The 22,015-nt window shown below is 71.3% G+C and overlaps 4 protein-coding genes across 6 annotated transcripts; 1 reads left to right on the plus strand and 3 right to left on the minus strand.

Annotated features, from left to right (window-relative positions):
* Nucleotides 1-1,853: 1,853 nt before the first annotated feature.
* Nucleotides 1,854-5,629, minus strand: LOC121070081 (retinol dehydrogenase 11-like). Its single transcript, XM_040556706.1, is given in 8 exon segments — nt 1,854-2,102; nt 2,105-2,187; nt 2,295-2,402; nt 2,764-2,848; nt 2,850-2,956; nt 3,025-3,114; nt 3,192-3,431; nt 4,318-5,629. Coding segments are annotated over 8 exon segments (1,095 nt in total). The 5' UTR covers nt 4,589-5,629; the 3' UTR covers nt 1,854-1,991.
* A 978-nt stretch (nt 5,630-6,607) lies between these two features.
* C4H2orf81 (chromosome 4 C2orf81 homolog) lies at nt 6,608-9,404 on the minus strand. Its single transcript, XM_040555544.1, is given in 8 exon segments — nt 6,608-6,750; nt 6,752-6,835; nt 6,837-7,104; nt 7,163-7,488; nt 7,976-8,194; nt 8,197-8,447; nt 8,450-8,711; nt 9,327-9,404. Coding segments are annotated over 8 exon segments (1,584 nt in total). The 3' UTR covers nt 6,608-6,654.
* A 60-nt stretch (nt 9,405-9,464) lies between these two features.
* On the plus strand, nt 9,465-15,993 carry WDR54 (WD repeat domain 54). Its single transcript, XM_040555963.1, is given in 10 exon segments — nt 9,465-9,707; nt 10,213-10,274; nt 10,483-10,549; nt 10,905-10,945; nt 10,948-10,960; nt 11,276-11,403; nt 13,262-13,362; nt 13,546-13,708; nt 13,870-13,944; nt 14,407-15,993. Coding segments are annotated over 10 exon segments (1,008 nt in total). The 5' UTR covers nt 9,465-9,481; the 3' UTR covers nt 14,539-15,993.
* Nucleotides 15,994-16,046: 53 nt separating this feature from the next.
* Nucleotides 16,047-21,262, minus strand: LOC121069619 (rho-related BTB domain-containing protein 2-like). Of its 3 annotated transcripts, none has more exons than XM_040555960.1 (9): nt 21,016-21,262; nt 20,804-20,907; nt 19,488-19,673; nt 18,479-19,401; nt 18,026-18,144; nt 17,640-17,790; nt 17,331-17,419; nt 17,115-17,220; nt 16,047-17,034 (listed from the first exon to the last, which is right to left on the minus strand). In XM_040555960.1, exons 1-9 carry the CDS (start codon nt 21,205-21,207, stop codon nt 16,865-16,867), a joined length of 2,040 nt encoding a protein of 679 aa, XP_040411894.1. In that variant the 5' UTR covers nt 21,208-21,262; the 3' UTR covers nt 16,047-16,864. The 3 variants fall into 3 exon arrangements, with proteins under 3 accessions (XP_040411894.1, XP_040411896.1, XP_040411895.1); XM_040555962.1 differs by having other exon boundaries at nt 20,808-20,907; nt 21,016-21,036; XM_040555961.1 differs by having other exon boundaries at nt 16,873-17,034; nt 17,331-17,414.
* Nucleotides 21,263-22,015: the final 753 nt, after the last annotated feature.

The following is a 22,015-nucleotide window of genomic DNA, read 5'->3' on the forward strand; positions in this document are numbered from 1 at the left end:
CTCGTCAGCAACGCCATCGGCCAGCTCGTCAGCGTGCGCTGCAAGGTGAGCGGGCAGGGCGGGGGGGCGATCGCCCTCCGTGGGGCTCAGCACAGGGGCTGGCAGCCGGGGTGCCCCGGTCCCCTGCCAGCGTCCGGGTGCGGGGGCTCAGGGAGGGAGCGAGGGGCTCTGGGTCCCTCTCTCCCGGCCCTGCCTGGCTCCGTGCCCCAGATCTCCCGCAGGCGATGCCGTGGGGCTGACGCTGCCCTGGCTGAGGCTGGGTGCGAGACCCCCGCCCTGCTGGGGGCACGGGCTGGGTGCTGCAGCCCCCGTGAGCCGGCCGGGGCGGCTGCGCGGCGGTAGGGCGTAGGGCTGTTCCGGCAGCAGGGTTTGGGGTCCCCCCCGAGCCCCGTGCCCTGCTGAGGTAGGCTCCGTCTGTCGGCGGCAGAGCCCTGAGCGCCCTGGACCTGCACGGCTGGCAGCCGGCTGTCGGCGGACGTGCTGGTGGACCTGGTGGAGGAGCTGCCGCTGCTGAGCCACCTGGGGCTGGCGGAGACGCAGGCCAACGTCCAGGTGCTCTCGGCCGTGGGCTCCTGCTGCCGCGCCTGCGGGAGCTGGACGTGTCCCGCTGCAAGAAGGTGTCGCCGGCGCGCCCTGCGCACCTGGCCTACGACCCGCTGGAGCGGCCCTCTGCTGCCCCGTGCTCCGCGTCCTCCTGGGCCCGCGGCCTCGAGCCGGCGGGGACGGCGGCATGGTGGCGGCGGCTGGCCTTCTGCTGCTGGCCCTGCCGCGCCTGGAGGTCTGTCGCACAGCGCCGTGCCGACGCGCTCTGCCTCCTCCACGCGCGCAGCTGGGCGGCGGCGGGGACGCCGACGGCTTCCCCTCGCTGCAGGAGCTGCTGGCGCAGCGCGGAACGGCTCGCGGCTCACCCTGCCGCTGCGGCGGCTGGAGGAGGTGGAGGAGCCCGTCCTCGGCACCGCCTGCGCCGTCTGCCCCGAGGCCGAGGAGGTCGGCGTGTGGCTGGGGGACGGCGCGGCGGCCGGCTGGGACCGCGCTGCGCTGGGGCCGCCTGGCGCGGCTCAGCCTGTCCTGCGCGGGGCCGCGGGGCCGGGCGCTGGGCGAGGTGCTGCCGCTGGCGCGCGGCCTGGGCCCGCAGCTGCAGAGCCTCGCCCTGCACGGCTTCTGCTACGAGGACGAGCTCTCCCTGGGCGCCCTGCTCCTGCAGCTGCCCCAACCTGCAGGCCTTCAGCACCGAGCTGCAGGCCCCGCCGGGCTCCCGCCCCGACGAGGAGCCCCCCGACGAGCCCCCCCGCTGGACACCGGCCTGCTGCCCCACGCCTTCCCCCGGCTCCAGCGCTTCTCCCGGTCCCTGGCCGCACCGCCAGCCCTTTGCCAGTCCCGCACGGGCTGGTGCTGCGTGCCACGCTGGCCTCGCTGCTGTGCCGCTCGCCGCGCCTGCAGAGCCTCTCCCTGCTCGGCATCCCCTTCTCGCTGGACTCGGTGTTCGAAACGGTGCTGGCGGCCCCGGGGCCGCCCCTGCTGGAGCTGCGGGAGCTCTCGCTGGTCGAGAGCCAGGTGTCCAGCCAGACTGTGCAGCTGCTGCTGGCCTCCGACGGCCGCCTGTGCCGCCTGGACCTGTCCCGCTGCCGCGACATCTACCGCCGGGACTACGACGGCTTCCTGCAGGCGGTGCGCAAGCAGCGACTGGACCTGGACATCACCTGGGAGTAGGCGCCCAGCCCGGAGAGCGGGTCTGGCCGTGCAGAGGCCTTTAATAAAGGAGTTGCACTGCGAGTGCTGCGACTGCCCGTGGCCACTGACGACGCCTCTGCCCCGTCCCAGCGCAGTTGTGCTCCCCGTGCCCCGCCGGGGAAGGGGCTGGGGGAGCTCAGCCGCGCGTTGCGGTGGTGGCAACCGCTGGAGCTGGGGAAGCGTCCCGCACCTCGGCGCTGGCTGCGGCTCGGGGGATGCCAGGCGGCTCGGCAGCCCGGGGGCCCCCCAGCAGCACCGGCTCAGTGCTGGGGGCCCGCCGGCAGCCCCGTCAGCCGCTCCGACTCCTCCCAGAGCTTGCGAGCCAGGCCGGCGTCGCGGGCGGCTGCGGAGGGCAGCGCAAGCCCGCAGGTGCGCTGCCGAAGTACTTGCCCGTGATGCCCGAGACCTCCTCCGAGACGGCGCAGTAAATGGTGCTGACGGCGCCCTGCTCCGCCGCTGCCGGGGGAGGGACGGTGAGGAGGGGGCCACTGCTGCCCCTGCCCGGCCCAGCGCCCCCGAGCTGTGGGGCAGCTCCCGCTCAGCCCCCCGGTGCCTGCGCTCACCTTGATGAAGGGGGCGGATGAGGAGGAAGAGGGAGCGCATCGCCCAGCTGAAGTGCCGCATGATTCTGGTGCTCACCACACCGGGGTTCACGCTGTTGGCGGTCACCCCTGCCCGGCCGGCACCATCAGCGCCCGCTCCACCGGTACCGGGTCAGCCGCCACCGTGCCCAAGCAGGGTCTCGAGCGCGGCAGAGGTGGCGGGATGGCCCTGGAAAAGAGGGGCTGGGCCCCTGCACCCTCCCGGGGCAGCAGGAAGGGCCCCTTCCCTGAGCCCAGCCACGGGGGATGCGGGGGGTCCCGTGGTGCCTCTAAGAGGGCTGAGCCCCCTCGGCCCCTGTGCAGCTCCTGGGGCACAGCGCAGCAGCGCGGTGTGGGTGGGGACGGGCGGAGCGGCCCGGATGGGCAGCCACCCCCGGAGCCTGAGGCCAAGCAGGGCACAGAACGGCGCGGCACGGCCGGGGCACGGCACCCACCTGTGCCCCGCAGCGCTGGGCCAGCTCGGCCGTGAACAGGACTTCATGCAGCTTGGTGCTGTTGTAGATGGGGTCGTAGGCCGCCGGGCTGCGCCTGCCCGGTGAGGTAGCGGACGTCGGCGGTGCCCACGCCGTGCCGGAAGGACGAGACGTTGACGATGCGGGCGGGTGCCGACGCCTTCAGCAGGTCTGCGCGGAGCCGGGGGTGAGCGGGGCGGCCCCCAGCCACCCCCAGCCCCGGCAGCCCCCGCGCTCACCCAGCAGCAGGTTGGTGAGCAGGAACGGGCCCAGGTAGTTGGTGGCGAAGGTCTGCTCCAGCCCCTCCGGCGTGATGGTGAGGGGCAGCCCTGCAGGAGGCGCGGGGAGCCGTGGGGGCAGGCGTCGCCCCCCGGGGCAGGATGGGGAGCGGGGCCCCGGCGCGTACCGGTGAGGCCGGCGTTGTTCACCAGCACGTCCAGCCGCTTCTCCTCCCGCAGGACGGCCTGGGCAAAGGCGCGCACAGAGGCCAGCGAGCTGGTGTCCAGCAGGCGCAGCAGCACCGCGGGGTTGCCCGTGGCCGCACGGATCTCCTCCACCGCCGCCTGGCCCCGCTCCCGGCTCCGGCACGCCAGGATGGTGCGGGCGTTCCTGCGGGCCAGGTCCAGGGCCACGCACTTGCCGATCCCTGCAGGACACGGAGCGGGCGCCCGGGCTGGTCCCCCGCCTGGGCCCTGTGGCGAGGGGAGCCCCGAGGGTCCGTGCCCGCCGCCCCCAAGGCCCGTGCCAGGCAGCTCAGGCGCTGCCAGGAGCCCGGTGCTGAACCGCGGGCACCACAGCCCTGGAGCAGGGGGCATCAGCGCGGGGCCGAAATGGGGCCGGCAGCCCTGGGCCGCAGGCAGTGCAGGGCGGGGGGCCTGAGTGGGATGGGGATGGGGCAGGACGGGTGCGGGGTGCGGGAAGGAGCCGAGGGCGGCAGATCCCCGCAGCTCGCTCGGGGCTTCGCCTGGAGCACGCAGCACAGACGTGGTCACCAAGCCCACACGTGGCCCTGTGGCAGCCCTGTGCCATGCAGAGGGACCGGGCAGGAGCAGCTTAGGGGCGAGGCAGTGCCAGGGGCGGCTGGCAGTGTGGTAGCCCACTGGACAGGCGGCACCGCGGTGGCCTTGGCTGTCAGTCATTAACTCACCGGGGACAGAGTCCATCTGCGGGCTGCCCAGAGCCTGGCGAGGCAGAGCAGCTCCCGCGCAGAGGATGCCGGCGGGCACCAGGTCCCCAGGCACGCGGCCGGCGGTGAGCGTGGTGCAGGGCGCAGAGGCACCGGGGGCACAACGTGCACGCCCTGGGGACCAGCTGCCAGCCTCTCCTGGGGCCATTGTGCCACCAGAGCAAGTCCGGCAGCTGGAGAGGGGGGGTCCCATGGCAGCCAAGCCCCATGGCCATACGGGGTCCCACAGCCCTGCGCCCCTGTCCTGCATCTCCCCGCCCCCCCGCGTGGCATCCTGATGTCCTGCGTCCCCACGCCCCAGCCTCTGCAACACCGTGGCCCCCCCACACCACCAGCGCTGTCTCACCGCTGTTTGGCTCCGTGACAATGACCGTCTTGCCCGTCAGGTCGGTGGGGCACCTGCGCGGGTCCCAGCCTTGTCTCCTCCTGGCCCAGAGCAGCAGCCCCAGGACCAGCGCCAGCACGGACCAGCCCGGGTGGCTGCAGGCGCTCGGCAGCTCCATGGCGGGGGACAGCGGCTGGCTCAGGGAAAGGGTGCGTCCGGGGCACCGAGATCCGTATGGGGGACAGAGTCCAGCTGAGGACCTTCGTCCAGCCCCGCAGCCCTGGCACGCCATGGTTCCCCCCTGCCCCCCGAGCCAGGACAGCCAGCAGGAACGTGGGGGCTCGCTCCAGGGAGGGGCAGAGGGTGTTGGTAATAGAAGATGAAATATACATTATGCAATGAATATTGCTTAATATGTGTTACATTTGTGATGTACTGTGCCTGGGCTGCGCTTGGAAGATACAAAATATATGTGCAAAGATAGCATGAGCGAATGCACCGATTCATGATGAGGAGTAAGGAGGAGGACTAAAAGAATGCCAAACTTGCAAGACATCTAGATAACGGGGGCCTTTTGGACCCCGGGAACTGGGTCAAACCAACCTTATGGTTTGGACTGAGACCAAGGGCTCAGAGACCATGCGTAAGAAGAAAAGGTAAAAAGTTCAGCTCTGATGAAGACATCTTACTTCATCCGACTACCACCCAGACGACCACCAGAGAGTAACACGCAAGCGCAGAAGGACTGATAAGATAATTAGCATACGAAGCGGGGCTAGGCGGAGCTAGGAAATGAATATGCATAGATGTGTTGTGAAACTTACATGCACATTTTAGAAGATAAAAGAGAACTGAGTGAAGAAATCGGACGAAGTTAGATTTGGGCAGGCATGCCCCTAACTTCCAGCGCCTAATAAAGCACCTTCATATAATCGCTTTGTGGATTATGTGCCTTCGTGAATGCTAACAAGGGGGCAGGAGGCCAGGCTGCGCACGGCTGCGGCCCGTGTGGCTCCCGGGGCTGCTCGCCCACGTGGCCTGGGAGCCCCTCCGTGAGCCCCGGGGCCAGCAGTGGCACGTTTGGGGACAGGCACGGCTCTTCCCCCGGGCACACTCCCGGGCCGGCCCCTTCTGGCCGTTCCATCGGCAAGCAGCACCGGCGGTACTCCCCCGGGGAATGCATCCAGCTCCCCCCGGGCACAGGCAACTCGAAGCATCGGGCGCTGGATGAGCATCACCGGCCCAGCTCTGCTGCAGCTCCCTGCCCACACCGGGCATTTCCCCGGTGCTGATCCCCGGCCCCAGCTGAGCCACCCCTGAGCACCAGCAGATGGCCACAGCCCAAAAAACGGTTCTTTTTAGCGAAACTGGGGCACATCGTGCAGCCAGAGAGCTGTCAGAGCCAGCCCTGCGGTGGCTCGGTCCCCCAGCCGAGCTGAAAAGCAGCCTGCTGGCGTGATAAATGGTCGCTGCCGAGTGCTGCTTCCCAGGTGCTACGGGAGCACCTTGAGTTTATTTGTTTTGTTTCCCAGAGCTTGTGAAGAGCCCAACCTCACCACGTGCTGCATCCATCGGTGGGCACTCGGCCGGTGGGTGGAAGTTTTGCCAGCCCCAGGCCACGGCACTGCCCCTGTGACAGCAAAGTGCAGGCCCTGGGGCACGGGAGCCCACAGGCACGCTCGCAGCAGCGACCTCGGTACAGCCACGGGCACCGGGAGTCGGGAACGGGCGGCTGTGGCAAGGGGAGCAACCCCACAGGATGAGCCCGCACCCCAAGCATAGCGGCGCAGCACCCGAGCTCAGGCAGGGCGAGGGGGCTGGTGGGCACGGGGCCGGCAGCATGCGAGGGAGCTGACGGAGCCGGTTTCCCAGCCCGTGCCCATGGATCACCTCCGTGCCGAGGGCTGTGCCCGCGGCTGCTGGCCTCCCAGCCTGGGGCTGCCCGTGCACGAGGAGGGGGAGCAGCGGGGGTGCGGGCACCCAGCCTGGCACAAGGCAGTGCTCGTGCCCGGGGCGAGCACAGACGCGTGCATCAGGACACCGGGGTCCCGCGGTGCCGGACCCGCGGCTGCTGAGAAATGCCCAGGAGAGGAGGGGAGGGAGCGGTGTTGGAGGCGCTGGGTTAGGAAGGGGCTGCCAGAAGCAGCCCCGGGTCACACAGAGCCTACAGAGGGGAGCAGGGGGTCGGCACCCACAGTGCCCACGGCTCTGTGCGGGACACGCCGGGATGGGGGCAGGGACGGGGACGGGGCTGGCCCTGAGCAGAGGGAGGTCCCCGCGCGCCACACACTGACCCACAGCCTGGGAGGTGTCGGATGGTTGCTGGCATTCAATGCGGGCCATAGCCGGTGACCTGGCTCACCGCGACAGTGGGGAGGGCACGGTGGGGCGGAGGGGCCTCAGGTCCCGCCTGGCCTCCCCCATCTCCTCCTCCTCCTCATGGCGAGCAGGGAGGCCAGAGTCCATGTCTCTCGCCGCTGCCGCGCCTGATGGTGACGCCAGGGGCCAGCCGGACGGCACCCAGCAAGGAGCCCAGCTTCTGGGGGCTGGGGGCTGCTGGGCTGCCGGGCCCCCGGGGCAGGCGGCAGGGGCCGTGCTCCCCCCGCAGCTGCCAGCCCCAGGGGGGGGCAGCGAGCTGCCCGGCCCCTCACAGCCGCACGGCGGGGCTCCGAGGCTCCCGGCTGTGCCCGGCGGGCGGCTGGGGACACGGCTTGCCACTTGCCTCTCGCCCGGGTCCAGCACCTCCACCTGGGCCGGGATCCAGCGCCTGTCGGGGTCCAGCCGTGGAGGTTCCCAGCGTGGTGCCGGGCTTATCTGCACGCCCATCGCCTTGCTGCGCGGGGGCCTCCCCGTCTGGATCTGTCACCAGGGGTGTGCAGGAGAGGGCAGAAGCAGTCCGTCCCCGCCGTCCTCCGCCGCGCTGCCAGCCTCCCTCTGTGCCAGGGGCTTAGGCTCTCGAGGCGGGCAAGGGCCTGGGCGGTGCCGGGGCTGGCGGCGGGGCCGTGCCGCGGCAGGGCTGAGCGGGGCTGGTCGCGGTGCTGGGCCATGGGAGCTGCTGGATCTTCCCCTGGGTGGCTGGGGAGCGGTGAGCTCCCCGTCCTGCGGCAGAGGCGTGGTGGGAAGGTGCTGGCACGCTTGCGGGGTGCTGAGGAGGCACATCGGCCTCGGACAGGACGGTGTCGGTGCTGGAGACCTGGGCCAGGACACAGGGGCGGCGTTGGGGCAGGGCAGCACAGCAGCCCAGCCCCAGCCACGGCACCCACGTGTGGCACCTGCCCAGGAAAGGGCAAAGCTGGGGATGCTTTGGGGTGGGTCACGGTGTTGCGCTCAGCCTGGGCTGGTCTGAGGACTGTCCCCACGCTGGCGCTGCCAAGGGTGCAGCAGGGGCTGCTCGGCTGCACCGGGGCTGCCGCAGGCACCGGCCCCTCATCACCCCTGCAGCCCTGTGGCATCACGCGGGGGACACGGGGTGTGGAACTGTCCCAGGTACACCCGAGCGATGCCCTGAGCAGCCGCAGCAAGCACCCAGAGCTCCTCCTGCCCCTCACCCAGACATGGCCACAGCTGTGAGGACCCCCGGGCTCAGCCCCAGCCAGCCGGGCTCCCCCCCAGGCCCCACAAACAGGAGGAAGGAAAATCCGGGGTGTTCGGGGCGCAGGAGGGTTCTGGGGGCTGTCACCCTCTCTGTCCCCGGGCACAGGGACGGATGCTCCTGCAGGACGGGAACCGAGCCCTGAGCCCAGGTGTCGATGGCGCAGGGCTCGGGCTCCTCGTCCTCCTGCCGGCGCCGTCCCCCCCGCAGCTCCGCATCCCCCTCGTCCCGCGCCAGGAAGCGCCACGCGGCGACCTGCAGCATGGCGTCCCTCGCCTGGCTCACGGTGAAGGGCACGCGCTGCCGAGCACAGGACCCGCCTCGGTACCCGGTGCGGACGGCAAAGGGCAGCCGTGAGCGTGGCTCACACGGTGAGGCCTGGCAGCCCCCAGCCCCGCGGCCACCAAGCGCGGCGGGCGAGGGGCCCACGGGGACGGCGGCCGCGGTGTCCCGCAGGCGGTGCTGGCGCTGCCACACTGCCGAGCCAGGTAGACTTGGAAGCACTCCTCCATCACGCGGCCCAGCAGCTCCGCCAGGACGTCCCCCACATCCTCATCCCCTTCTCAGCCGCGACCAGCGCCAGCCACTGCGCCTCGCTCAGGCGCCCGGGGACAACGTCCGTTGGGGACGGCGGCGGCCGTGGGGGGCCGGGAACTTGTCCCCGCGCAGCCTGGAGGCGGCCGCTCGCTCTCCCGGGAGGCCATGCTCTGGACGGAGGACACAGCCGCCACCCTTGTGGCCAGGCCTGCCCGCGGTGCCCAGGAGAGCCCGGCAGGGCTGGGGGCTCCCTGCTGCCTCCCGGCACCCCCTGGCCTGGCACCCCCTACACCCACCACACTCCCCAGTGCTCCCAGCTCCTCCCAGTGCCCCCAGCTCCTCCCGGTGCCCCCAGCTCCCCCCAGTGTCCCCAGCACATCCCAGCGCCCCCAGCCCCTCCCAGTGCCCCCAGCCCCTCCCAGTGCCCCCAGCCCAGTGCCCCCAGCCCCCTCCCAGTGCTCCCCAGTCCCTCCCAGCGCCCCCATCCCAGTGCCCCCAGCCCCTCCCAGTTCCCCTGTCCCCTCCCAGTGCCCCCAGCCCCTCCCAGTACTCCCCAGCACATCCCAGTACCCCCCAGCCCCTCCCAGTGCTCCCAGCACATCCCAGCGCCCCCAGCTCCTCCCAGCGTGCCCCAGCTCCTCCCAGTACCTCCCAGCACTCCCCAGTGCCCCCAGCTCCTCCCAGTTGCCCCCAGCTCCTCCCAGTACCTCCCAGCACTCCCCGGTGCCCCCCGCACTCCCCGGTGCCCCCAGCCCCTCCCGTGCCCCCGCCTAACCCCCCCGCCCCCCGCCGAGCACACCCACTTACTCCAGCCCCCCAGCCCCCGCTGCCCGCCCGCGCCCACGAGCCCCCCGGCGCCCCCCCCGCACCCGCCCCCGGCGCCCCCCGCTCCCCGCCGCGCCGCGTCCCGGTCTCCGCGGCGACGCCGGCCCCGCCCCGAGGCGCGCCGGTGCCGCGCTCCCCCGCGCGTGAACGTCATCGCGCGGCGGCCGCCGTCTCCCATGGCTGTCGGCGCGCGGGGCTGAGGCGGCGCGGGGCGGGCGGGGCGCGGCCGGGATGTACCGGCGGGGCAGGAGCGTGCAGCTGGGCGGCGGCGGCTCGGCGCTTTACAACAACCTCAGCGTGCTGCGCCTGCCGCACCGCCAGCTCGCCTGCTTCTGCGCCGTGCGCGGCCCCGCCGTCGCCGTGCTCAGCGCCGCCGCCGACGGGCTGGGCGCCTCCAGCGCCAGCTGCGCGCCCCGCCGGGGGGACCGGCCGCCGCCGCCGCCTGCCGTCACGCAGGGTGGGGCCGACGGGGCCCGGCCCCGGTCGCGGTCCCGGTCGCGGCCCCGGCCCCGGGGCCGCCCGGCGCCTGCCGCGGCGCCGTCTCGGTCCCGGTCCCGGTCCCGGTCCCGGTCCCGGTCCCGGTGCCCGTTCCCCTCCCGGCACCCCGAGGCGGGCGGCGCTCCCGGTGTGCCCGGGCCTTACCGCTCCCCCGCCGCCCGATGCCCGGCCCGGGCGGGCCCCGCGGGCCCTGCGCTGGGCGGGCGGAGGCAGGGCCGTGCCGGGGGGGGCCGTCCCGGCCGGGGCACGGGCAGCACCCGCAGCGCCCCCGGTACCGGGAGGAGGCGGCGGGAGGGAAGGAGCCTCCTGGGGAGCTCTGTGTGAGCTTGGGGGGTCGCTGATGTCCACGCCCAGCCCCCGCAGCACGCGTGTCTGGGGCGGCTGCCGGTGGTCCCCCCTTGGGGAGGGGGCGAGGGCTCCTGCCCCCAGCCCCAGCCCCCCGCCGAGCCGCGTTTCCTTCCAGGCCGCCTGGTGCGTGCTGCCGGCCCGGGTGCTGCTGGTGCTGACCTCGCAGAAAGGCATCCAGGTGAGGCGGCTCCCCACGCAGGGCAGCCGGGGGCTGGGAAGGGCGGGCTGAAGGCAGCCGGGCTGCAGCCGGGCTCCGGGGCGTGGGCTGCGGGCGCAGGGCGCTGCTGCTCCCGTTTGGAGCTCCCGTGGCGGGGGGTGAGCCCGAGGCTGCGGGGAGCAGCTTTCCCAGCGGCCGGCTCTCACCCCGCTGCTTTTTCTCTTTCCAGATGTACGAGTCGGATGGCTCCGTCATGGTTTATTGGCACGCGCTGGACGTCGCAGAGCACCCGCCAGGTAAGCGCCGCAGTGGGAGCGCGGCAAGGGGCTCCCAGATCCCCCCGTGCTGCCCCTGGGAGTGTGGGATCGGGTTCCTGTTGGGCAGCCTGGTTCCCTGCCGGCCTGGGACCCCAGCAGCGTTGCTCCCACGCCCAGGCAGGGCCGAGCCAGGCCGGGTGCTGCATGGCAGGTTAGTAGAAGGGTCTGGAAGTTTTGGCACCATCCCGACTCCTCTGTCCAGGCCTCACGTGGGCCTAGGAAAGCTGGAGGGAGGGGCTCGGGGGGCCCCGTGGCAACTACAGAACTGGGGATGAAACTCAACCGGGCGTTCCTGTGGCTGCCACAGGCTCAGCCAGCTCTTGGTTCCTTCCAGCACAAGCCGTGTTTGCCCGAGGGATCGCTGCAGCTGAGAACGCTTCATCTGCGTGGGTGAGTGAAGTGTGGCAGCGAGAGGGAGGAAGGGAAGGCAGGGCCACGCCGGGTGGCCTTCATGGCCCCGGGTGGAACGTGACGACGTGGGATCAGCTGAAGGGCTGCGCTCACGCTGCGGCTCTCGTAGGGAGCCGGTGTGTGGGGCAGCTGTGCCGGCAGAGGGGTCGGTCTGCGCGACATTCTCCCTCGGGAGCGGCCTCACGCAGGCAGAGGGTCGGGGGGAGAGCAGAGCGCGGCTGCAGGCACGGCGGGAGCTGGGGGCTCGGCTGTGGGACGCGTCCTGCTGACACCTCTGGTCCGGTCCCCCCGCAGGGACGTCCTCCGGGATGGTGCTGGTGTTCGACATCCCCCACAAAGGGACGAACGTGACGGTGAGCGAGGTCCTGGAGGAGCACCGCGACGCCATCACCGACATCGCGGCGGAGCTGGGCCAGGCTCCGGTACGTGTGTGGCCAGCGCGGCCAGCAGCCACCGGGGCCAAACTGCCCGGGGCCAGAGGTGCTGCAGGGGTCCCAGCTGTGGGAGGGGGTGGTGGGGGCTCCAGCCACCCCTCGGCGTGGGGGCTGCCTGGGGCCTTTCCTGGTGTGTGGCACCACGGCCAGCCCAATCCCTGCCACATGCAGGCCGTGGTGTGGCCAAGGCGGCCTCTGCCTGCGGTGCAGGGCAGCAGGCAGCTCTCACCTTCCCTCCTTCACTGAGGACATTGGCTCCCGAGGCTGCTGTGGCACCGGGGGGTCTCTGCTGTTAGGGGAGGTCAGGATAGGTCTGGGGGAAGCTCTGGCTTGGGGCGCCCTCAGCCCCTGCTGCAGCCCATAACCAGCCGCCCGGCTGGCTCAGCGTGGCGTGCAGCGTAAGCAGACTGCCATCGAGAGTAGTTTAAAACGCCGCGTTTGCAGGCTGGCGCTTCAGAGCTCCTCCCTCCGCTGCTCAGACAGCGGGGAGCAGCCACCCCATCAGCTGTCCTGCTGTGCCATCGGTGTTCAGCCAGTTCCTGCCGTTTCAGCTCCTCCATCTCCCCGTTTCTTGGCTGACTGAACCTCAGTCCTGGTCACCCAGATTCTCAGAAGACAAACTGTGCAGAGGCAGAACCATCCTGACAGAGATGAGGAGCTGAGGCCCTCCCACAGAAGGGTGACTGTGGGTGTGTGACTAATTGCCAGAGAATATCCTGTGATGCAGCAGGCTGCGTGCCAGAGCACACAGCGGCTATTGAAGCCAAAGGCCGGTCTGCTACACGAGCAAACGAGCAAAACCAGCCCTGAATAAACACGCACTGAACTCAGGCTCCCAGCGCGCAGGCAGGGAGCTGCTGGAGCAGACCCTCCCCAGGGCAGCACGGGGGGACGCAGCCCTGTCACGCCCCTACCCCCGCAGCAAGCCCAGGCGCCGAGCTGCCGGTGCGGGACCGCGGTTCTGCTCCCCGGGAGCGGGGCAGGTGGGGAGGCCGAGGGCAGCGCCCGCACGGGGCTGAGAGCTCCGCACCCAGGGCCGTGTGCAGGAGGTGTCTGAGGCCAGAAGTCTGTTTCCCCTCGCTAAATTTGCCGAATGGACGGAGGTGTCTTGTCCGAGCTGCCACCGATGCCGTGGTGACCTTTCTCCTGCCACATGAAATAACTCCACCTGATTACAGAGCAGTCTGGAGTCAGGATGGGGCTTCCTCCAGTTCAGTTCGTTCTGGTTGACATTTCTGCAGATACTCTAATTGGCTTCCTCATTACTGGCTGCATGCTTCCCAATGAGGACACTTTCAAACACTTTCTCTAATTAGGTACGTTTAACTTTCTCTGCGCTTGGGACTCCCTTGAACAATTAATTGCTTAGAACTGGTTCCCAATTAGCCTGGATATGGAGCTTGTTTACGTGAAGGCTGGTCTCTCATCTCTCGTCTGTCTCTGGCTGGCTTCTCTAACTCGCTGCGCTCAGACTTCGCTCTGTGGTTTGTTTGAAAGGCTTTCTAGCAAGCAGGGATGGTGCTTTGCACATGCAATCCGAGATGCTGTGGAGGTGAAGTCTGTTGTGACTCGAAAGCAGAGGGAGGAGATGTAGTGATTGCTCTCACAAATTTATCCCGTGTGTAATTAGCATTGCCAAACACTGACATGTTTAAACTGAAATGCCCGTGTACGATCACAGCCCAGCCTTCCTCGCTCGCAGAATGTCAGCAGTTTCTGGGGGCAGTTAAACTTTAAGCCTGTCCTGCTGCAGGCTCTGGCTCCGGTGCGCAGCAGCTCAGTGCCTGGGGCCGCGAGCAGCCTCTGCAGGTGCTGGGGCACTGCTGACCCCACGTCCCTCCTGCAGGAGGGGGCTGGGGACCTGGTGACTGCCGACGACGCGGGGACCCTCTGCATCTGGAGCTCTGGGGAGGAGTTCACCTTGCTCAACAAGATCCCAGCCTTCGGGTAAGCCGGAGCGGCACGGCAGGATCCCGACAGCGAGGTGGTACCAGACATCCCCGGCCGGACCCTTCCCGGCTCTTGTGTGGGACTGGGAGGGTGCTGGGCCGGGACAGGACGGGACCCCCGGCCCCAGCGTGCGGGCGTGCAGCCGGGAGGGGAGGAGGTGACGCGTGCCCTTGTGCCCAGCTGCACCTGCTCCTCCGTGAAGCTCTGGAATGGGGTCGTCGCTGCTGGCTACGGCAACGGGCAGATTCGGCTGTACGAGGCAGCGACGGGCGTCCTGCGCGCCGAGGTCAACGCTCACGCTCGCTGGATCTACGCCCTGGACCTGGCGCCGCTGACGGGAAAGGTAAGGGGTAAGCTGCCCGCAGCGGGCACCCGGCCCGCTGTGCCTTCTGCGTGCGGGACCCACGGGCCCGGAGCCGGCAGGGGCTGCTCAGCACCAGCACGCTGCGCCGCACCCCTCTGGTGTCCCAGTCCCCACGGCCTCTCTGCCGCTCCCCTTCGCAGCTGCTCTCGGGTGCCGAGGACTCCTTCGTTCACGTCTGGAAGCTCAGCAGGAACCCAGACACCGACGATGTAGAGGTGAGGCCTGAGACACGGACACTCGGCAGGGAACCTGGAGCCAGGGTGGGTCTCTGCGAGCTGTCGCTGGCCCGCTGGGACCGTGGGTCGGTGCTGCTGGGTCACACAGCCTCCCGCGGGGTGCTGCTACTGCTGGGGGGCTGCGGAGCTGAGCTGCTGGGTGGAAGCCCCCTGGGCCCAGCCTGAGCTGCTGCGTGGTGGCCCAGCGCTCTTCCCCCTGGGCATGATCCTGAGTCCTGCCCTCGAGCGGTGGGGCTGCAAGAAAGGAAAGGTTCTTGTGCCCCTGAACTGGGGAGTGCTGGCCGCATCCCCGTGGTGTGGCCGCACCCCACTGCCTGCCCGTTGCTCGGAGGCGATGCTCTACAGGAAGGCGTGGATCTAAGGCAGCTTGCTGGGCCTGCGGCTGTGCTGGTTGCACTTACTTCACTGTGCCGCTCATGCTGGCTCCTCTTCCCGCTGCAGATCGAGCACTGCCACGCCGAGTGTGTGACTGACACCCAGATCTGCGGCGCCCGTTTCTGCGACCCCGAGGGCTGCTCCTTTGCCGTGACCGGCTACGACCTCAGCGAGATCTTCCGCTACAGCCAGGTGTAGGCCGCGAGCTGCGCCCTCTGTCCCGAGCCAGGTCACCAGGCCCCCCTCCGGCCCAGCGCTGTACCCCAGTGGGCTGGAAATCAGCGCAGAGGTGGAGCTGAAGTGGGATCCTGTCACTCCCAAAGCAAACCTGCCCTCAGTGGGGCATGGCCGTGCACGGGGAACGTGGGTTTGGAGCTGCTCTGGCTCAGTGGGACCCAGGCGTACAGGGCTGTGGGTCCCTGAGCCAAAAGCTGCCCCCTTGCCCCCTCGCCCCCTCCTGAGCCCTCCCGGGAGGGAAGGAGGCAGCAGAGGTGACGTGTCTGAGCAGCGGCTGCCTCGACGCAGGCTCTGGTAGCGGCAGTCCTGGGGAGGAGCAGAACCGGCTCCCCTCTTCCCCGCGGCACCTCTGCTTCAAACGGGAGAGGATCCAGGGCAAACCTGCCCTACACGCTGCTCCGGCCGGGAGGGCTGCGAGAGCCGCTCCCTCCTGGGGGGCCGCACCCACGGGCGCTGCAGCGTGGGCCGCCTCGCCTCGGGGCAGCGTGCTTACGGGCTGGGGCGAGGAGCCTCCGCACCCTGCCAGCAGCCCTGGGCACGGCTGCGTCCCGGCGGGACCGCACGCTCCACGGCTGGCAGCCAGATGTGCGGGGCCACAGCTGCGCTCCTGGGCTGGAAAAAGCAGAGGCGGCTGCACTGTGCTCTTCCAGGCCAGCTGAACGCCCCAGGGACAGACTGCTAGGTCACCGAGCAGAGCCGTGGCGCTGCGTGCCAGCAGGCTGTCCTTGTGCTCCAGCTCCCGATCTCAGCCCGGGGCCCTGTGCCCTGCTGGCTTTGCCCCTGCCCCAGACACGGGGTGCTGGAAGGGGGCACGCGCCGTGCTGGGGCTCCCCCTGCGCTCCCGGTGCTTCCCCCTCTGCGTCCAGGGCAGGGCTCGGCCCTGTCCCAGCGGTCGCTGTCCCCCTGGTCCTTGTCCGTATCCCAGTCCCTCTCTCTGCTGGCTGCTGTTCCCAGGGCCCTGCGGGGCAGGGGGGCCCTGTGTGCGGGGGGGCTCTGCCCGGGGCAGGCCCCGTCCTCAGCAGGCAGGGAAGGAGCTTCCCGCAGCTCCCGGATCCGGCTCGGCCCCCGCAGGAGCTTCCTGCACCTCCCGACAGCAGCAGGGTCCGGCACGGCCCTGGGAAAGGCAGCCCCAGCCCCTGCTGCTGTGCGGGGGCGAGAGCTATGCTGCGGGCAGGGGGCCTGCTGCCCCCGCACCGCTTTGCCCCCAGCTGTGAGCCACAGCCCCTGGCCCCCATCGTGCCCCTTTCCCCGCGCCTCTGAGCCCAGGCACCGCACCCCCCCGCTGCATCCCCCTGTTCATGCTGTACCCCCATCTGCTGCCCACCCCCCCGGCTACGGGTAAGGACTCTACACCCTGCCCTGTCCCCCCAGCCCCACTGCACTGGACCTCACCCACAATAAACGCGCCTGAACCGAGCCTCGTGTCGCTCCTTGCTGTGGGACCCTGCCGAGCAGGAGTCGGAGCCCCGTCCCGTTACAAAAGGCTTTATTAAAGGTTAAAACAGTCGGCGCGGCGAAGCGCGGCGCCCCACTCACAGTGGTTGGGAAGGCGTAGGTACAAAGAGCCCTTGAGGCGGGCGCAGGCGCCCGGGAGGTTGTGCTGGGTCGGGGCGAGCGGAGTAGAAAAGTGTACAAAGGGTTGTGCAGCGCAGGGACACCGGGACGGGGACGTCGGCCCCGCCGGGACGTGTCCAAGGCACAGAGATGACCGGGGTGAGCCGGGACGCCCTCCGCGGGCAGGGGCAGCTCCTGTGGCACGTGCAGCCCCCGCGGCCCCTCTGCCCTCCCGCCCCGTGCCCCGCTCACAGCTTGGCCCCACCTCTGCTGAGGCAGAGGAAGGGGGGAAAATACAGCACCAGAGAGCCCGGCCGGAGAGCCCCAGCCCGGGGAGCCAGCACCCTCCCGCGGGCCCTGGCAGGGGAGGGGGCCGGCAGATCCCCCAGCCCCACAATACTGCTCGGTCAGAGGTAGCACCAGCGCCGGCCGGGGTTGGGGGGGCCCTGCCCGGCTTGGCACGCCGCCGCCCCAGGGAAAGGCACCGCGAGGTGGCGGCGGCGGGGGGGGGATTCGGGCCGTAAACCAGAGCGGCGGCGGCAGCGAGCGCCTGTAAACCAGCCTGGGGACGGGGGTGTAAACAGGCAGCGGCCCCCAGGGCCCGCAGCGGCCGCAGCCCCGGGGCGGGGGGGGCAGAGAGGGGAGCCCCCCGCCCAGCACCGCAGGGCCTGTGCCAGCCGGGGCGCGGCCGTGCCCCCTGCCCCGGGGGTGCGTCACGGCCGTGCCCCTCGCTTCAGGAGACGTGGGGCGAGGGGCGCCAGAAGCACCACTTGCTGCGGGTGTGCTGCTTGCGCTGCAGCTGCTCCTCGCGCTCCCGCTCCTTCTTGGAGCGCAGGTACAGGTCCTCCTCCTTCAGGTACCACACCGGCGGCCAGCGGTGCCGCTCAAAGTGGGCCTGATTCTCTGCGGGGACGGCGGCGCGTCACGGCACGGCCGGCCCCGGCACGGCTGGGGCCAACCCTGCCCGGCCCCCGGCAGCCTACCTGGGGACATGAACTTCATCTCCCGGGGGAAGCGGCGGCAGACGCTGTTGTAGTTGGTGCAGATGTAGTGCAGGCACCAGGCGGCCAGCTGCCGGGCGTTGTGGAACTGCAGGCAGGGGTGGGGGGAGCCAGGGCTGGGGATTCACAGCCCGGAGCCCACCCTGGGGCTTCGTGTCCCGGAGCAGCCCCCACCCTGTGCCCCCCATCCCCGCGTACCTGCGTCATCTCCAGGTAGATGATCACCTGCTCGTCGATCTCCACCTGCTGCATGAAGGCTCGGAGCAGCTCGTCCACGGCGTACTGCTCTGGGGGCAGGGAGAGGGGCCGTGAGCGCTGGGGCACGCGTGGCAGCCATACGCACCAGGGACACGATGTGCCCGGCCCGGCGCTGGGGTTACGCCGGGCTCGTCCGGCTCTTACATAAGGACCCTGCTAATGACACCCCGGGGCCGCATCGATCCCCGGCCCCGCAGCTCCGTAATCGTATTGGCAGCTGACGTCAGCGCGGGCACCGGGGGGGCTCACCTGTGAGCGCCTGCAGCCGGGGCAGGCAGAGGCGGTTGGTGAGGATGAGGAGCTCCATGGCGTCCAGGTCGGGCGTGGGGGTGAAGACGCCGGTGTAGAGGAAGTCGAGGACGGCGCGCAGGCAGGCGCAGTTGGTACCCGGCAGGGAGACCTGCGGGACAGGGGCTTGGGGGCTGGTCTCTGCCGGCGGGGTGGGTGCTGCAGCAAGGACAGACCCTGCCCCGCCACCGGCATCGCCTGCCCCCGCCGCAGCCGGGGCTGAGCACGGGGACGCCATGGGCGCAGCTGGGCCCCACGTGCCCCGTGCCAGCACAGCCGCAGCCCCACGACAGCCGATCCTCCCGGGGGCCTGGAGGTCACCCCCACTGCCATCCCCGTGCCCTCACCTCGGCAGCGTAGCTCTCCCGGAAAGCCCCCCGGAACATGGCCATCATCCAGTCGCAGCCAGCAATCAGCAGGGGCTTGTGCGCCGGCACAGTCCCGTCATCCACGCGGAAAACCACGTCTGGGGCGGCACAGGGACAGGTTCAGCACGGGGCAGGCACCCCTTGGCCATCCCCGTCCCACGCCACGGCTGGTGCCAAGACACCAGCCCCCCATACTGCGGCCAGCCCAGCACAGGGACCGCAGCACAGCCACACAGGTGCTGGGGATGGCGCGGGGAGGGGACGAGGGCTCTGGGAGCGCAGCCCAGCGTGGCCCCGGTGGAGGGGGAGCGCTCAGGGTGGCTGGGAGCCCGGGTCCATGCACAGCCCAGCGGGAGCCAAATGACCCAGATGGAGGGGAGGGAGCCCGTGTGATGTCCCCGGCAGGGCACCGCCACCCCTCGCCCCCTGTACCTGCGAAGACCCCCTTCCCCAGGCACTCCTTGATGCGGTTGGCACGGCGGACGTGGAAGGCCTTGGTGATCTCCTGGTTCATGAAGCTCTCCTTGTTGAGCACGTTGGCCACCATCATGCGCAGGTCGAAGACCTCCAGCAGCTCGGCGATGGTGGCCACCTGCATGAGGTCCCCGCGGGCCTGGTCCAGCCGCCCGGTGTAGAGGTACTCCAGCACGGCGCGGAAGGGCTCCGCCTGCACCAGCCGGTCCATGCACACCACCGTCATCCGCTTCTCCCGCCCTGCCACCGGGTCCGCCACCAGCTCCCAGCGCATGCTGACGAAGCCGCGGCCCCATGCCGAGAGGTCGCGGGCGCCGGGCACCGCGCCGTCCCCCGCCGCCGGCCGCAGGGCATCGTCGCTCTGCGAGGTCCGCAGCGGGGCGCGCGCCCCCTCGCCCAGCGCCCCCCGCTCCCCGTCCAGGCTGCGGGCGCGGGCGGCCGGCTCCTTGGCCACCCCCCGTGGCCCCTCCAGGGTGAAGAGGTCGTAGAACTTGGAGCAGGAGGTGGCCAGGTAGACGCGGTGGGCGAAGACCTGCTGGCCGCCCTGCAGCTGGAAGACGACGTCGGCGCAGAGCGGGGTGCAGAAGAGGGCGGCGGGGCCCCAGCCGCAGCTGGCCGGCGGGTCGGGGATGTGGATGACGGGCGGCGGGGGCTTGGGGGGCAGGAAGGGGGCCTGCAGCAGCGGCCGCTGCATCTTCTTCAGGTGGGACTTCCAGAACTGCAGGTGCCGGCGGGAGATGAGGGCGGCCCGGATGGCGTTGTCGAAGACATCCTTGATGCCGAACTGGGCCACCACGCTGGTTTCGTAGTAGGGCACGCCCAGCTCCTTGGCCACCTCGTGGCCCCGCTCCGGGGGCAGGATGTCCGTGGGCTTGATGGGCCTGGGGGTGCAGAGCGGGGCCGTGTCACCGCGTGGGGGTCCCAGCCCCCGACCCCCTACGCACCCACCCACCGGGCACAGCCTCACTTGGCCAGGGGGCGCCGGGCGCGGTTGACGGCCTCCAGGTCAGCGTAGCGCAGGTCCAGCTGGCAGCCCACCAGGATGATGGGCGTCCGCGGGCAGAAGTGCTTGATCTCGGGGTACCACATGGTCTTCACGTGGCGCAGGGAGTTGGGGTTGGCCAGCGAGAAGCAGAGCACGACCACATCCGACCTGCAGCGAGGAAGAGGAAGAGGAGGAGGAGGAGCAGGAGGAAGAAGGGGGTCAGCACAGCCCTGCCCCAGCACAACCCGCAGGCACCACATGCACCAGCGGCTGCAGGGAGATGCCCGCCGACAGCAGCCAGGACAGGGCCAGAGCGGGCGCAGGGCACCCGAGCTGCGTCCCGTGCCCAGTGTGTGGCCGGGCCCCTGTGGGAAGGGACCAGGGTGGCTAGGAGCAGCCGCGTGGCCGCGAGGCCGGGTTTGTTTTTAGTCCGTGCCTTCCGAGACGTGACCAGGAGCCGTGTTTGGAGCTGGGCCCATGCCGGGGACCAAGATAGACGCCGTCCTCCCGCCCCCCGGGCCCCCGGCCAGCACGGGAACCGCAGCTCAGCCAGCACCCGCTGCCCCGCGGGGAAGGGGACAGCAGGGTGGTGGCGCTGGGTGCGCTCTGGGCACCCCAGGCTGTGTCCCCTCCCCCAAGGGTGCCCCCATTCCCACCGGGTGTCCCTGCCCCCCAGCCACACGGGGGGGGCAATCAGAGCACGCCAAGCCAAGCTGGCGCGGTGTGGCGGGGCGATAAGAGCCTGGACGTGCCAGAGGCCACGGGGAAGGGGTTGTTTACAGCCCAGTCACTTGGCACGGGGGGGCACAGGGGGGCGGGGGCTGTCACCCACTCGGCCACAGCCACAGTCACGGCCACGGGGCATCTCCCGGTGCCAGGACGGGCTCAGCCGCACGGCACCGGGGCTCAGTGAGTGCTCTCGGCCACGGCCGGGGACCCCCGGGTCCTGCCCCGACACACCAGGGCCGTGCAGCCCCGGGTGCGGCGGGGCCCCGTGTGTCCCAAATACCCCCCGGAGCCCCCCGGTGGTGCCGCTGCCCGCCGGGGACACCGCGAGCACCCAGAGCTGCCCCCGGCGCCGGTGCCTGCCCGGGCCCTGGGGTCACGGTGCCCCCGGGGCTGCAACCGGACACCGGACGGGGGGGGGGGGGGGAGGGGGAGGGGGGGCGTCAGACCTCTCCCGCCCCCCCCGAGTCCCGCCCGGCCGCGGGTGGTGCCCGGGGGTCCCTCGGGCTCGGCGCCCCCCGCCCGCCGCCGGGCTCGGTTCCGGGGCCGCGCCCCCCCCGCGCCGCCCCCACCTGCCGTAGGCGAAGCGCCGGTCCTTGTGGTGGTCCCCGAAGGTGTCCCAGAGCCGCAGCGACACGCTCACCTCGTCCACCACGTCCCGGGAGCGCTCCAGCACCTGCGGGGGCGGCGGTCAGGGGCTCCCCGCGGTCCGGGGGGGCCCCCCCCGGTGACGGGGGGCTCCCCCCGGGGCCGGGGCCGCCCCCGCCCGGCGCCCCCCCCGCACCTCCTGGCAGACGCGGTACTGGTCGATGGCCCACACGGTGGGCACGTGCGTGGCCAGCAGCTGGTACTGGCTGAGCGTGGCGTTGCAGGCGCGGGCGCAGATGAGGCGCGTCTTGCCCACGGCGTTGTCGCCCACCACCACGCACTTGATGGTCTCGACGTTGGGCCGCTCGTAGTCCACGTCCAGGTCCATGGGGCCCCGCTCAGCGCCGCGCCCCGCGCCGCCCCCCGCCCATCCCGCGCCGCCGCCGCCGGCCGCCGCCGCCGCCGCCGCCGCCGCCGCCGCCGCCGCCGCCGCCGCCGCCGCCGCCGCCGCCGCCGCCGCCGCCGCCGCCGCCGCCGCCGCCCGCCGCCGCCGCCCGGGCCCGTTACCCCGCCCGCCCCGCCCCGCCCCGCCCCGCCCCGCAGCCAATCCGCGCCCGCCCCGCCGCGCCGAGCCCCGCCCCGCCGGCCACGCCCCGCGCCCGCCGCCAACCCGCGCCCCGCCCCGCCCCGCCCGCCACGCCCCCTCGCCCCCCCCGCCGCCAATCCGCGCCCGCCCCGCCGCGGCCCCGCCCGCGCGCGGACAAAGGAGCGCCGCCAGGGGGCGCCGCGCCCACGTGACCGCCCCCCTGCCCCCGCTCTCCTCGCGGCCGGCGGCGCCACGCCCCCGGTGGGCGGGGTCACGTAGGAAGCCACGCCCCCGAGTGGGCTGGTCACGCGGGAAGCCACGCCCCCGCGCCACGCCCACCCGCCGAGCGTCGACGGGGGGGACGGCGGAGACACCGGGAGCGGCGGGGGCACGGAGCGACAGCGGGGCCGCGAGGGGCACCGGCGGTAAAACGGACAGCAGTGACAGCAGTGGCACCAGTGGCACCAGTGACTCCAGTGGCACCAGTGACACCAGGCACCAGCAGCACCAGTGACTCCAGTGGCACCAGCAGCACCGGTGGCATCAGTGACGCCAGTGGCACCAGTGACTCCAGTGGCACCAGTGACACCAGCAGCACCAGTGACGCCAG

The sequence above is a fragment of the Cygnus olor genome, chromosome 4, assembly GCF_009769625.2.
Source record: "Cygnus olor isolate bCygOlo1 chromosome 4, bCygOlo1.pri.v2, whole genome shotgun sequence".
Taxonomy (NCBI): domain Eukaryota; kingdom Metazoa; phylum Chordata; class Aves; order Anseriformes; family Anatidae; genus Cygnus; species Cygnus olor.

What these genes read in the sequence shown, in the direction of transcription:
- LOC121069619 (XM_040555960.1), bottom strand. Translation starts at nt 21,207, where the DNA reads ATGGACCTGGACGTGGACTACGAGCGGCCCAACGTCGAGACCATCAAG. An exon ending in AGTACCGCGTCTGCCAGGAG is followed by an intron (nt 20,908 to 21,015) that starts GTGCGGGGGGGG and finishes CCGCCCCCGCAG; the next exon opens with GTGCTGGAGCGCTCCCGGGA. An exon ending in CCGGCTGCAGGCGCTCACAG is followed by an intron (nt 17,420 to 17,639) that starts GTGAGCCCCCCC and finishes CCCTGCCCCCAG; the next exon opens with AGCAGTACGCCGTGGACGAG.